Source organism: Pygoscelis adeliae, unplaced genomic scaffold (genome assembly GCF_000699105.1).
Source record: "Pygoscelis adeliae isolate BGI_AS28 unplaced genomic scaffold, ASM69910v1 Scaffold1340, whole genome shotgun sequence".
Taxonomy (NCBI): domain Eukaryota; kingdom Metazoa; phylum Chordata; class Aves; order Sphenisciformes; family Spheniscidae; genus Pygoscelis; species Pygoscelis adeliae.
In genome coordinates, this window is record NW_008823909.1 from 57,334 (window position 1) to 72,808 (window position 15,475).

The following is a 15,475-nucleotide window of genomic DNA, read 5'->3' on the forward strand; positions in this document are numbered from 1 at the left end:
TGATTTAATTATTAATAAGTCTTAGGAGAAAAAAAATATGTTCATGTGTCTAAACCTGCTAACTATTTCATAGAGCGTCCTGCAGTATGTGCGCTGGGAACATTATATCCTGCAGCCAGATTAAATTAAAATCACTTCAAAGAGGGGTATTTATTTATTTGTTCCAATCTAATGATTGTTTTTCTCTAGAAACGTACTTTATCTTTTCAAGACAGAGCTCGTTATGCTGTGTTTGGCAATATACAGAATCAGTTTAGAATACAATTTTAAAACTTTAAAGGTAAGGTTTTTACAGGTGCCCTCCATTGCTGGGTGCCAAAGCCTACTGGTCAGCTTGCTCTCCAGTTTGCAGCTGACTTGGTTTAGTGATAGTGCTGCTGAGCCTGGTACAGTGCAAAAACCCCTCAGTTCCTGACTCACCGTGTCCGTTCCAGTTCCCCCAGTAACACACCACCCATCCTCGGAGGGGCTGGGGCAGCAGCCCCATGGGGAGATTTGCAGGTGCTGGTGCCCACACAAGTTGCCGCCGTGGAGCCAAGTCTGCTTGTGAGAAGTCTTGACGTGCCAAGTTCAATTTATCTCCTGCTCTGGACTAATGAGAAGCAATAAAGCCAAGCGCAGGAGGGGACGACGGGCCCAGCTGCCTTTGTCTCAGGAACCTGCGCTGCCGACCTGAGACTGTGCCTAACAGCAGTTTGAGACAGCCATTAATGCTCACTCACCTCAATCCCAAATACAGTCCATGCGGGGGATTTCAGTTCATTTTAGCTGGGTGGTGTGTTGGAGTTGTCTGTGCTAGCTCGTGCTGAAGATCAGGACAGAAAGTAGTCAGGTGCTGAGTATCTCAAAGGGAATAAATGTTAATTAATCTCTGAACAAAAAATGAACGGGCTTGTTTGTAAAGATACTTCAAATGCATTTGTTTTCAAATACTGAGATCTCAGTTTTGAAAAACTGTATTTATTTCATATAGAACAAAAATTGGAGCAGGATTTTAATTACGGAATTCAGCAATGGAGTTATGGTCAGCACTTCTATATAAGTCTGAATTTCTTTTTTTAATGCTCAGCAGTGACCTAGATGGCATCAATTTGGTTATTGCAAATCAAGCTAAAAGAATGATTTTATGCTTCTACTTAAAATGATTTTTGTAAGTCCAGTATTTCCTTTAAAATGATTATTGCCACCCCAGTCTTTTATGAACCTTTGGCATTGCCTAAAATGATTATCCGCCTGCAGGAACAACTTGCTTTATAGCCCTCTCTAAAACATTACTCTCTGTATTGGAGCTAAAGCTTCTGTAAATACATGTTTTGACCTTCAAGGAAATACTGCTGTCTTATCGCAGAAGCCCGGCTATTCTGAATCGAATGCTGTGACCACTCTTAATCACTTGTTCTCTCTCCTAATGTGCCATTATCGTGTTTATTGCTGTGTGCGTGGCGCTGAGCCTCTCCGTGGCACTTCAGCAAGAGGCTTACTCAAAGAGTCACAGTGTTCAGGCTGTAATGAGCATTAATGATGGAGCAGGTGAGCAAACCCTCCGCATATCTTGCTGTCAGAAACGCTACTTGTTCAGTCAAAGAGCGCGTTGAGTGCAGTGCTGCGCTGCAGAGCGCTTTTCTCTCTTTCAGGGCTGCACATAAACTTGCCATCGGTTAAGTAATGTTTTAGACACCGAGCTCCTTTGGCCGTGCAGGGATGGGAAGTAATCCTGGGCTGGCGTCAGACATTACTGGACTGAAAAGTAGATGCTTAGGTGAATATGCGAATGGTGTGATCTGATGGTTTTCTGACTATGGTGATGGCTCTTAATTTTGTTTGTCAGCTTTTCACTGAGAAATAGGTCTTGTTTTTGCCAGTCTTCTGAAGTTGATGAAATGAGGAAAAAAAGGAAAATACAATTACTATTTTTCCTTGCTGACTGTGAGTGTTTCTGTTGCTTACTCAGGTAAAGCTCTGGCAACTCACAGTGGTTTTGGCTTCTGATGAAAAGGAGCTGGATTCTTGTTTTGTCTTTTCGGTCTTGCTGGGCATGGTTTGGGACAAGAAACTGCTGCCCACAGGCTGTTTGGAAAGTTTCACTGAACATTGCATGCTTCTAGTCATGAATGAATCTCATCTATAAAGGTCGAGCAACTTCTCAGTTCCTAAAGCAATCCCTTTAAGTTGTGGATGTGACAGGTCTTCAGTCATTGTTTCTGAAAACCTTCTGAAAGACTCCAAGAACTCCACTTGCTACAGAGGGTGAGAAGAAAATCCAGGTTTCGACGTTTTTTACAAGGTTTTACAACTACAAATCTTGACCTTACAGTAGTGCAGTCATTACTATCTCCTAGGGATGAAATGGAGAATGAATGAAAACTTGTTCTCTTGCTGTCGGCCCTGCGGCTTGGTGAGGTTGTGTGTTTCTCGTGGCACTGAGTCACTGTTACTCTGAGCGGGTAGGGTGAATGGGCAACAGCATGGAGTTGTCAAGCTGACATTCAGTGTCCAAAATTATTTTTAATTGTTAGTCACAGTGGCACCCAACGGGCTCACTCAGCAACACTCGGTCAGCTTTTGAGAGCACTCGCACAGTGAAGACGCAGAAGTTTTCATAAATTAATATTTGTATGAGATTTCTTGGCCGTTGGCTTAATCAGCCTTTGCGTGTTGAACTGAGGAGATGCATGCAAACATGGAGCTAATGAATTACACACAGTGAGTAATTGCTGTGTTACGGGTAAGCTTTAAGTCCACGCTGTTGGCTGTAATCGGTGCAGGTACTCCTTGGGCTGTCTGACTTGTGGCGGTGGTCGGAGGTTAGGTTTCAAATTAAAGTCTTTAAAACATGCCTGCAGAGAAATCGGCTTTTGGAGCTTTCTGGAGCAGGAAGGCGGTGGTGCTATCCAGGACGCAGCGCTGACGTTGCCGCATCGGGTGTCATCCAGAGGTTTCATTGACATTGCTTACGCAGTCCTCGACAGTGCGACTCTTTCAGAAGTGGCCTCTGCGGGTTTTCCGCAGCCGTGGCTTCCGTGCCAGTCTCGAGCTTTCTGCTTCCCCTGTCTTGATCTTTGAATGCCTTCCCAGTTGTTTTAATTGGGGTTTTGAAACAACGACTGAAATTAAACCAGCCTGTAACTTTTGAAGCCTTCAACTCTTTCCATGTTTTGGGGGCCATATAACAAGCCCCAAGCTGTCTCTAGCTGCTCCTTGGGTGTTTTGGCAAAAGCACTCCCTGTATAGCAGCACTGATGCTTGTGGAGATCTGGGCAAGGAGGAGCAGTCAACTGATTCCTCCAGCTTGGCTCAGCCACCCCATTTCCCAGAGCTTTCTAAAGTGCTCATGGCTGGCTGTGGCTTGCCCCTGTAGCTACAGCAGGGGGGATTTGAGCAGGGGCTTGGATCAGGTGACCTCTAGAGGCCTTGTTCCAACTCAAATTTCTCTCTGTAATCCTAGTAACGTTGGGAGACTTTGAGCCTGAGTTATCTTTGTTGCTGGAAAACCCCCCTTGTATCTGTACGCCGATGATGGGATTTGAGGGTAGCTGCGCAGTGTTTATATATGAAGAGCTTTAGTGCTCCGTGCATTCATTTTGAGGTTTGATTTCATAAATGCTGAACCTCTGCAGTAGAGGATGGTGGCACCTCTGCAGCTCTTTTGTGCAGAAGGCACGTCTTGCCGTTTGTCTAACCCAGAGCCGCGCAGGTTAGCGAGTCTCCTATGAAATGAAGGAAGTTGTAGCCATTCATCTTTCAGCCTAATGGACCACAGAAATTACAAGCTGTAGCATGCAGCTTAATCTTGCCACGAGGCAGAGTGCTGCATACTTTGCCTTCAATTTATGCATGCCATGCCTTTTTATTAAATGTAAAAGAGCAGTTGACAGGATTTCTCCAGAGGATTTGCTTTGGCTATACCTGGTAGATAGCCAGCGCATTTCAATATATAGTAAAATGAATGATGGTGGTTTCTTTACTGTTCATAACAACCACCTTTGAAATTTGAGGACAGAGTTACGGATTATCCTCTGTGTGTCAAGCAGCAGAGGAGAGTGAGATGGCTGTTTTAGTTTTAACCCTGCAGGTGACCCACTTCTTGAAGTATTTCTGTTACGAGATGCAGTAAGGGCCGGAGCAGCGGTCACGCATCTGTGCTTGGTCAGGCCTTCACCCAGGGATGGCTCTTTGCCGCTTTCTTTTCTCTGTTCCTCCTTGTATTATAACTTTGAATTGTCTCTCTGTTGTTGCAGTGTGCAGAGGAGTGAATGCCCCATGTTGTGTTAGTGCCTGTCTGCCATGCTGGCCTGTCTGCCAGGACCAGGTGACCTCTCCTTTCAGCTTCTTTCTTACACGCAGATGAACACTGGACTTCAGAAATGTGAGTGACGTTTTGTCTGCAGGATGTGGTTAACTGTTAAATCTGGCTCTGGTACAGCTGTGACATAAACATTCAGGATACAGTGGAAAAACTATTTAATGTTAGAGTCTTTCTTTTTGTTTTGCCTTCAAGGCATCCATCAATAATGGCTCTGAGAAATCGCTGTGGAGGTTCACGTGTGTGCAGCAAGCTCTCCCCCCTTCCTGGCTTTATAAAGGTTAATTTTAACCACAGCAAGATGAAATGCAAGTGAGGTTTCTGTGAGATTCGTGCCTCTTTGCTGAAAACATTTTGTGCTGAAAGTGTGCCAGCTGACTCGCTTCTTAACACAACTTTTTCCTGACTCTTTTTCACTTCCATTCGTTTAATTACTCGTAGACACCGATAAAAGTTGGATCAGGCTAATGCAAACCTTTTGAGGTCAGCAGCTCTGTTGTTCTACATACCTGGGGCATATACTGCAAATATTAGTGATCTAGCCCAAATTACTAAAGTTCAAAGTTTCCATCTTCTTTCTGATGTGTCTTTGGTGCCTCTGAAATTATGTCTGCAGAGTACTCTGCTAATTCTTTTTTGATAACTTGAGTCATTTTTTTGATAGTTGTACTAGTATTTTTAAGAACTTACGCTTGGGAATGTAAGTTTACTGGCTACAGGTTTTTTTAAATCTTGCTCTGTCTCTCCTCTTTATCACTGAAGTTGCACATGGATTGTTCAGCTGAAATTTCAGAAATACCAGGGTTTCTACATTAGATCTGTGTACTTGGTTCTTAGGGCTGTGACCTGTCTCTTGTATTTGAAACGTGCATTGGGAGATCTCTGTACCCTCAGTTTGCTGATGGACTCGTTGCTCTTTAAAACCAAGTAATTTACACTCCAGTTATAGCTAAAATTGTTATTATGTTAAGACTTGTGGTGCTACTGAAAATAGGTAAGAAAATTTTGCAATTAAGGGTGACATGCTTGAAGTCCTGCCAGAGGGGAACGACACTGTTCACGTACACAGGTGCGTTCCCCTCCAGCGCTTGCATAGCATTTATGCTGACTCCACGGGCTCGGTAGCGGTAGTGACGCACTCAGCAATAGTAAAAATCTTTACTCACAAAAGGGCTTCCTTAGACGGCACGAAACGGGGCATTTTCCTCCTTTCTATTTCCAGTTCGAGCTTTGCTGACCAAAATATGCTTTTTCAAAAGGTAGGCTGTTGTGGTGAGGCCATGACTAGGTCCTCGCATTACGTGAAGTTTCTTTGGTGGACCGGAAAGCTTAGTTCTGAAAGCAAATTGTTGAGGTTCACGTGAGGGTAGCTGTGCCTAAATCAGGTATTTGCTAATTACACATTTACAAGGCAGCGTGCTGGTATGTGGGCAGTTTCTTAACTGATGGTACCTGATGCTGTTTCTGAGAACTGCTTATCCCCATGCTGAAAGCACTGCTGTATCCTGGTTAGTGAAGAGCTTCGGGTACTGCATTTAAAAGAATTTAGGACATAAAGTAGCTGGCAGGCACTGGCTGGCAGTGGTAATGCTCAGCTGTTCCAGTTTGTTCTGATTTATATGGAAAATGAAACTGCTCGTACAGACCTTGCTCACCCCTGGTGCAGATGTGTGTAAGATTAATTGGTGCATTTCTCTCCGTACTGTATATGCACAAGTAGCCTAGCCCCTGGCCAAAGGAGAGCTGAGTTAATGAGCGTTTTTAATGAACGGTGACTTGTGACTTTTGATGGGGGGTTGGAAGCGGGCTTTAATAATAGTGCTATTGCTTTTATAAAAGGCACAGAACTCCACATGATAGCCTTTATTCAGACTTACGGTGTTGGTATTAATAACTTTTTAAGTGTAGTTTTCTGGATCAGACTCCTTATTAACGCTTAAAAATCCACATTAGCTCGGTTATCTTTTTTTGTTCTTATTCACTTTGAAATAAGAGGCATTTTTCTTAAAGATGGTCTGTGCAGTAGGAGTTTTGTAGATTAATATGCACATATTTCTTCCTTTAGAAACTGATCACTACGGGACTTGCAATTTCAGTATTTTTCTTTGAATTCCAGCCTGCATCACAGGAAAGGCTAACCCTGAAATTCGTCCTTATCCACGCAGGGGATTTCTCACTGACTCCACAGTGATATTCTCTCCTTCCTCCCAGTGACTCCAGTATAAACCTGACCAGTCAATCGGGATACTTGAGGCAAGACTGTTCGGGCAGTGTCCGCAGCCGCTGTTGGACATAGTGGCGGCGCTGCAGGGCCTGGGAGAAAAAGGGTGATTTTTCGTGACAGTGGTGCAAAGTCAAGGTGAAAGGTGCTTCTTGGAGAGCTTTGGGGGGGGGACAAAAGAGAGAAGAGCAGGTTGGGACTGAATACGGGGTCATCAGCTAAAATTGAGTCCTTTCCAGGGGTGAGGGCTCTTTCCATAAAGCCTGTAGAGAAACTGCTGCAGTTGAGATTTTTATGCAGAAGATGGGCACAGCTGTTTTTCGCTTGTCCCAACGCAGATGCTCTCATTTGGGTAGGAATCCTGAAGGCTTGTTTGTATTTTGTTTAATGTTAATGAAAATTTAACCATAGTGCAGTTTTAAAAGCAGTGGGTTTTAAAGCCTTAATGTGAAATGCACTTAAAAAATGTTACATTAGCGCTGAGGTGAGGCAGAGAAATATATCTTATTTCATGATAAAAATAGCTCCAGCGGTGAGACGCGCACAGGAATGTGACCAGCTGAATTGGTTGCCACGGGACTAGCAGGAGTGTGAACTTGCAGCTCACTGATTTATTGGGGTAATTGCTCATATGCACAGCTTTACCTTATAGTAAACATGAAGTAATTACTTTTCAACAGAAGTAATCTGCCTTGCGTTTACCATTAGGTAACTTTGTGGAGCTTGTCCCATTGTTTTCTTAATGTAGCTTGTTCATCTGCCATCCTCCTCGTCATTTTATGGCCTGACCCAGAATTCTTGCACTTGTGGTATTCTAATACCAGCATTTTCTTTCGGTCTGTTCTAGCTGGTTTTCCATTCACTTAGTAACCAGACCTAATTGTTCTTTACTGGTTTTGTAGGATCTTCGTAGGGGATATTCAGACTCTTGATCGCCCCATAATGCCTTTCTCCTTTCTTCTAATTTTTGTTTGTTGCCTTAATTATTCCAGTCATCAAATCTTGCCTGTGGAACTACTAGCAAAGCACATTTTAAGCAGCACGTTGGGGCACTCATACGTCGCCTTGGTCAGGCCTAAGTAAAATGGCTGAATTAGTCCATAGTAAAAGGAGCATAATCTTCGCTGTACGCAAAACGGGCTCCGTTTGACATGGTGGTTGCTTTCAGAAGATCCTGTCCAAGGTATTTAAAAGATGGTTTGCCATTTGGTAGGATGCCAAACTTGATGTTGGTGCATCATTTCAGTTTGACCGGGGGCTTATTTTCTCTCGTCAGAGGAAGGAGTTCTTCCAGGTTCGGGATTACAGATGTGTTGTAACCGGTAGCCGCAGCCTGTTCAAACATTGCTGTTTTAGCTGCTTTCTAAAAGCTTCCATCACAGTTCCCTTATAACAGAAAAACAGATGCTTGGGTAAGAGAGTATTTAGTGTATCTATTCTGTTACGTTTACCACCTAATTTGCTGATATGCCTATAGAAATGTAAACCAGGCTGGGAAATTTTGATGGTAAAGGTGTCTTAAAGGATCTACTTAATTTTTCATCTGAAAATAAAAGCTTTATGTGACAATGGCCGTAACTGTAACATAATCCATAATATAAGACAGGAGTGGATTCCTTTGTCCGTTGTTGATGGTTCTTCTCTGATTCACGGTGAGTTGCAAGGGTCATCTCTTGGGGAAGAAACAGAACTTAATGGGTGTGGGCAATGCTAAAAATAAAGGTTGGGAAGCTCATGAAGGCCTTGGCTGTTGAGTCAAGGTAGTACTGGCAAACGCCATTCAGAGGCTCTTCTCTCCATTAGGAGCATAGCATCTCGCTCAAAAGGACAGATATAAACCACCTGCCTGCAGCGGCAGGTACGGGGATATGAACAGAGAGGATGTTCAGCTTAATATCAAACGAGCGTTTCCTTTGATTAAGAGAAAGGGTGGTATGTGCCAGTGTTTGGACAGCACGGAGAGTAAGAGTATAACCGGCGCTGTGGTACGTGCTGTGCTAGAGATGCAAGACAGCCTGCTTGCAAAGCTGCTTATTTCATAAAAGATATTTTTAATGTTTCTATAATTATCCTTTCTTTTGGTATCCATCCTATTTTCCATTTTCTGGCCCTTACTTTCTGAAAGTGAGTGCTCTTAGAGCAGTGCTGCTCTCCCTCACCTGTGAAGACTGGAAGCTGCAGGATGCAAAGAGGGAGAGATGGCTGGTATTCAGACTTGAGCTGTATTCAGGAACCTTTTGGAGGCAATTTGCTTAAAAGAATCAGAGGTGGATTTTCAAGGGGGAGGGCTGTTTGCCTGGGAGCATCAAGCTCTTTACTGGAGCATTAGATTTCCTTGGGTCAGAGGGCCAGATACGGGGCTGGGGTGCCCTTGGGCTCTGGAGGAGCTGGCTGCTGCATTTCCCGTTCTTTCAGCACAGCGGCAGATGGCATGGGGATGCTGAAAATTTTAGCAAAAAGGGCGGGCATTTTTTTTTTTTTCCAGTAAACCGTTTGCAAGGTGGGGGGAAAAAAATCAATCAAAAGCAAAATCGGATTGTCAAAGCTCTAAGCCATTATTTGAAGATTATAAAATCACTTCTAAAGCAGTAGTCCCATAGGAGTTAAGCAGCAGAGCTGTGGTACGGGAACGGCCCAACTCTCTGCTTGGAATATGATTATAGCGAGAGAGAGGCACAACCGTTTCCCTAGATTTCTGAAGTTCTTTCCGAAAGCACTTCAAGCTTGTGGGCAAGGTAGGTATCTGGTAAATCGTAAGTGAAACCGCACCTCTGTCTCCAGAAGTCTTTTGTCTGTGTCTGGGGAGTAGCGTGTTTTTAGTCTTGTGAGGTGATCACGCAATTTTGCTGTGTGATACGAGGATGTTGTCCTTAGCAAGGTGCCACACTGAAAGTTCAGCTGAAGAAATAATTGCAAGCCATAAAATAATGCACGTGTAGCCTCCTTCCATTTGCTGAATTTGGACTGACAAGGGCTTCCTAATGGACAAAAAAACACTCAAAGTGCTTTCACATGTCAGCATCTAGAAAAGACCTCGGATGTAAATGGAGGCTTGAGCTGAAGTGCTTCGTATGGTTCCCACCTCGGCATTACACGGGTTTAATGTTTAATTCATAACTTTCTGATTTTGAATTACACGGTAAAGATACTGAGAATGGGTTGAAGAGCCATGGGGAGGCAGCCTTAAATTAAGAGAATAGAAACTAGCCCGCCACCGCAAGCCGTAAGAAATATTTCAAGCTGGAGACAATCCGATGTTTATAGCATGTTACCTGTTTTTGTCCAACTGTAAACATACTCTGATCAAAACAGTGGTTTCGTTTTGCTCCCCTGGGGAGGTCTTGCCTTAAGCTGAACTGGGGGTTGTGTTGGTCACCAGGTAATAAAGGGAATGAGGTACCTGGTACACGATCTGCTGGTCTGGGAAGATGAAGTTCTTGCCTCTTGATTCCTTGGAGATTTTCTACCCTTGTTGTGCAACTGTCTTGCCCTGGAGTTGATCCCTTGCTTACCAGAATCGGTATTGACGAATTTCCTTTCTCCGCAGGGGACACTACACAGAAAATGAGATCTGCACAGTATCCTACCCCAGCAGAATTGGATGCTTATGCTAAGAAGGTCGCCAACAATCCACTGACTATAAAAATTTTTCCAAACAGTGTCAAGGTTCCCCAGAGGAAACACATACGCCGTACTGTGAACGGACTTGATACTTCGGGCCAGAGGTACAGTCCCTACCCGTCTCAGGCCACCACAAAAACAGGCCTCCTGGCGATAGTCAAATCTCCAGCGAAAGGAATTATCAAAGACTTTGACGGGACACGCACGCGTCTGCTGCCGGAAGCGATGATGAATCCCCCTTCCACACCATACGTTGCACCTAGCACTTTAACCCACCCCCAGGCGCTTGCTCGCCAGCAGGCTCTCCAGCATGCACAGACTTTGCCGCACCCGCAGAGTATACCGCAGCCACAGACTTTGCAGCACCCTCAGGGTATACCACAGCCACAAAGCTTACCGCACCCTCAGGGGATACCGCAGCCGCAGACGCTGCCGCACCCTCAGAATATGCAGCAGCCGCAGGGCTTGCAGCATCCTCAGACCATGGCACACCAGACTCTGCAGCACCCCCCGAACCCTTTGCTGCAGCCAGGTTTACATGGAAGCAGAAAGATGCCGGATGCAGATGCGCCGCCGAATGTGACCGTGTCTACCTCAACCATTCCCCTCTCTATGGCTGCCACCCTGCAGCAGAACCAGCCACCGGACCTGAGCAGCATTGTGCACCAGATTAACCAGTTCTGCCAGGCCAGAGCTGGCATTAGCACTACCTCAGTATGTGAGGGACAGATTGCAAACCCCAGCCCTATAAGTCGCAACCTGCTTATCAATGCAAGTACCAGGGTATCTACTCACAATGTCCCTACACCCATGCCTTCCTGTGTAGTAAACCCTGTAGATCATGCTGCTGCTGCTATTCCTCCTGCCTCTGTTAATGTGCCCATGGTGAATATTAACAGGGTGCCGCCCGCGTACCAGAACGAAATCAAATCGGTTGCGTGGAACCAGCACCAGCTTGCACATCTGCAGCAAATGTGCGGGGATGCTGCTGGGCCTGCTGGACTCGCAGGGAAGCACCCTCAGAGAGAGATCGCAGGGCAGAGTTTTCCTGGCAAAACTTCAAACTACCCTCAAGAACTGTGCATGGGCCAGTCGTTCAGCTTGAAGCCCCCCATCGAGAAGCCTACGCCTTCTCCGCCTGTGAATGGGTTGCAGGGACCCTTGCCATATACCAATGGGCACTATTTCCAGCCCATCTGGAATAACATTCTGCCCACACCCAACAGTGACAGCTCTGGGTCCCAGGACCTCGCCATGCCTTTCCACGGGGGACAGCCAGCAGGAGCGCCGCTAGATTGTGCAGGAGGAACTCATTACAGAGCTGGAGCCGGCCCATCCAGCCAGAATAATGTGATGCAGACCATGGATTACCTAAGCGGGGACTTCCAGCAGTCCTGCTTCAGAGATCAGAGCATGGCCGTGCTGGGAAAAGTCCATCGGCCTCCCATGAACCGAGCACCTGAACCAACCGATAGTCGAAATCTTCATATTCAACACCCAGGGTATAGATAGGCTGCAGTCACTTTCACAGACAAAAATTATAGTTTAGTCTTAATTTTAATTAATAAGCAAGGCATTTTTAACTTGCAAACTTGTGTGATCATTATAGTAACCATTGGAAGAAGACATACTGTATATTTAAAAGCTTTGCTTACACGTTACCTATCTCCTTTACGCATCAAATATTTAACATGCCTTTTGTTTCAAAGAATTTCATTACACTACTTCACGCCACAGCTGTTTCCTCACCGCAGAATCCCCTTTGTGCAGCTTTTGCCTCCTGCTTAGTAGCTACTTGCTGGACTGATGTTGAGTTCCTGCAGGGTTGCGCAGTTGCATCTGTTCGCCAGCTCCGTAAAGAGCGAGGTAGCATAGCTGCTTAAATTTCCATCTCAATTTCCTCTGAAGATTAAGAGCAACAGAATTTGTCAGGAAGCAGGGCTTATTTTCAACTCGAAAGCCCATTTCATTAATGCATTAAACATTGACCATTTGCACTGTCTAGAGGCCTATTTAATTGAAAAAGAAGCCTACATTTGAAAAGAGCTAGCTAGGGGTATGTATTTAGGCATTAATATAGGAAGAAGCTTTTCAGCTGTTTCTTGCCGAGACGCCCGCATTTATCGTTTAGACGTTGTCCAAAGTCAAAAGTCTCTGGCAGATTTTTCTGACGCTTTTTTTTTTTTTTGCAGACAGGGTATGGAGGAGGGGGGACTGGCGGTTTTAGGACGTAGGCAGCGTAGCTGCCATAGGTAGCTGCCTTTTTTCCTGCATCGTGTTTCCCTTCCCCGCTCCCCTTTCGCCAGCGTAAGAGCTCACTTTGTCTGAACCCCTCGCTGCTAGGCGTCTGGCCGTCCTGATGTGAAGGGAATCCAGACCCACCGACAACTCCAAAAAGGGTTCAGCCGCTTCTCTGGTAGCTAGAATTAATTTCAGGGCGAGGAGACGTAACTCGAGCTCGTCTCCGGTGCAATGAGCGGGCGCGCGCGGGGCGGTGTGGCACGGTCCCGTTGCGGCAGCAGTCCTGATGGGACGGGAGGCGGGTGATCTGAAGCGAAGCTCCGCTCACGGGCCACTGTGGGACCGACGGTCCCCGTATTCCTCTTCATCAAAACGCCACAGCAGGTTTAATGGAACAATTCTCCTCTCTGGGAATTAGCGAAGCTATTTATAACATCCCTTTTTCCCAGGGTCTCGGTGCCTAACTCCTTCTGTTCCTTTCCCACGTCGCTTCCAGCAGCTAGTCGAGTCAGTGACCGTAGGACACTAACTATTGGGTAACCCAGCGTCTTGTTCTCCTCAGCGTACCGAAACATACCTTCCCTTTCTAACAGCCGAATTTGTTGTAAGTAGAAAATTTCTCATCTCTGTTGATGAGACTAATACTTGAACGTAATGATCACAATCAAGTTTGGAAATTAAAAAAAAAAAATAACAAAAAAAAAAGCATTGATTCTTTATATGTACACTGGCTAAAAAATATTGCTCTACACTGTAACTTTTAAGTGTAATATTTCTGTATGAATGTCGCCTGGTAGTGTGGGTTTGAGTAGCATTGTGTATGGGTGAACCCACTGGCCTCTGCCATCCACTGGCCTCCCTCACAGCCCTTTGAAAAACAAAGCCTTAAGTATTTGCTCCTTGAACTTTCCTTAACGAGCATGGTTTAAAATCTTAAGACATCGTACAAAATTAAAAAAAAAAAAAATAACAAGTTTTGAAGTGACGTCATAGTTGGCTAGAGATTCTTAAAAGTTTTTCGTAAATGGAAAAATTAGAAAACATTTATTTGTATTTTTTTAATTTAGACGTGTAGTCCTGGGCTGTAACAAATATTTAGGTTTCAAAGCTTAGCAGAGTACGTTTTCTGACTCCTTGCGTAAGTTAGTACACTTATATCATGTCATTATTTAAATTCTTTTAAGAGCCCTATAAGCCGTTCTTTAGTGGTAACTCTTTAGCAAAGTTAAGCAATTTGACTAAAGACGGATTAAATTATGTGTTGGCTTGTGTTGCCTTATATTTAAAAAGGAAAAATTGCCTGATTGTGTTATGCCAAATGATAGCAACATGAAGTCCTAATTTATTGTTTATAATCGTATTCCTGCAGTCTTTGTGAAAACTGGTAAATATACATCTATGAAAGAACTAAAATCCTGAGGCTTTTCATGCAATATTTTTCTGAATACATTATATTGGAAGCCAAGGTTCGAGTCTGAAGCTGCTTCCCTTACAGTCTCCCCGTCGTCTTCCCCGTCCTGCTCCCCCAAATCGATCTAGGGCTGTGCTATGACTTTAACCTTTCCTGCCGAGTTAGTTACTGTAAGGTGTTCTGCTACCTGAATACGTACCTTTTTACTAAATAAAAGATTGGCATCTCCTCTGTTCAGCAGCCTGCTACAAATCTCAACCCAGACTGTTATTAAAAGCTAATTTTTTTCCTCCTGCTCTTCTCCTGAGAGAGAGACCGAGTCGAGTCCCGTGTCGTGGTGTTTGTGGAAGCGGTTTCGATGCCGGGGAGGTGTTTGCGTTAGCCATGGCAGCACGCCGCGAGTTGTTGGGGATTGTCCTGCACGGGCGGTCGCAGGTAGAGCCACGACCTCTGAGACTTTGCCCCGGTACAGCAGGACCGGGAAGCAAAAGTACTCCCGGGACTCATCCAGGTGGGACATCGCTTGAAAAATCGGGATCATTTTACTATTAAAATATACTGAAATATTTCCTTTTGTTCGAGGAGTGAGATTTTTCTGTAAACCCGCCCTTTTCACTGGGGCGGCAGCCTGTCGCTGACGGGCTCTCCTTCCTTCTCCTTCCCCGCCACATCTTCCGTAAAGAGAAACGCAAGCGCTGACCTGCCTCGTCCCCAGGTACGACCCCTGAGAGCAAACGCGGAACCCGCTGCGCGGGCGCCCGGCGTGGGGACCCGGACGTGGCCCTGTCGCTTACCGAGGTGACGAAGGGAAGAGCAGGTGAGGCGCGAGCCAGGGGCCGGTGGGCCGGCGCGGAGTAGGAGGTGCGCTCTCCCGGAAACGTTTGCCCACGCGCAGTTTCGTTTCGCGCTCTGCCCGGTGCGGCAATAAGAGTAACCTAAAGGGCCGGGGACGCACCTCCGCCCTGGGACCCCGACGCAGATGGTCGCCTGCCTTTGGGGCTCGCGGCGCTCGGCTTGCCTTTCTGTCTGTCTGTCCGTCCGTTGGGTCGGTGGCTTCCTGAGCCCTGACTCCGGCGCAAGGCTTCGGTTCCCCTGACGGATCCTGGGCACTTGCAGATGGTGGTTCTGCTCCTTGAGGAAAGAGTCGGGGTGTTTTCACGTGTTTTCCTGAACTGTTCACGCTGCCTCATCAGCACTGAAATCTGTCCCCTTTGCAGCAGCACCCCGCTTTAGCAGGATTCTAAAGGTTCCTGGCAGCGCCCCTGCCAGCTGGGGGCGGACATTAGATAGATCCTAGGAGGGGTAGACATGAAAGCGGTGTAAACCCTTCCACGAGCAAGCTTCCGTCTCTGACGTGTCTTGTCTTCCACGCAGAAGCTTTGAAGCTGTTGAATCGCGAGCCCGGTTTGTTACAGCCCAAAGTTAACGTTTTGTAAAGACACTTGCGAATTTTCTTTAGGCTTAGGACGTGAAAGATGTCTCCGTGGGACTCGGCCGCTCCCGTAGAAACCAAACAGAAATGTTTGCTGGGGCTCACTGGGGAGAGAACTGGGAATTGCTGCTGTATTTCATTAAACCACAGACTGATTATAAACGCTGCTGCTTATGTGCTACGGGTATGAACTAGACATTTTTTTATTTATTTTATTTTTTTTTTGTCCGCAGGAAAAATAAAAAG

At 45.6% G+C, this 15,475-nt stretch overlaps 1 protein-coding gene across 1 annotated transcript; it reads left to right on the plus strand.

Moving 5' to 3' along the window:
- Positions 1 to 4,238: 4,238 nt before the first annotated feature.
- Positions 4,239 to 13,790, plus strand: FAM222B (family with sequence similarity 222, member B). Its single transcript, XM_009335124.1, has 2 exons — positions 4,239 to 4,366; positions 10,072 to 13,790. Exons 1-2 carry the CDS (start codon positions 4,285 to 4,287, stop codon positions 11,655 to 11,657), a joined length of 1,668 nt encoding a protein of 555 aa, XP_009333399.1. The 5' UTR covers positions 4,239 to 4,284; the 3' UTR covers positions 11,658 to 13,790.
- Positions 13,791 to 15,475: the final 1,685 nt, after the last annotated feature.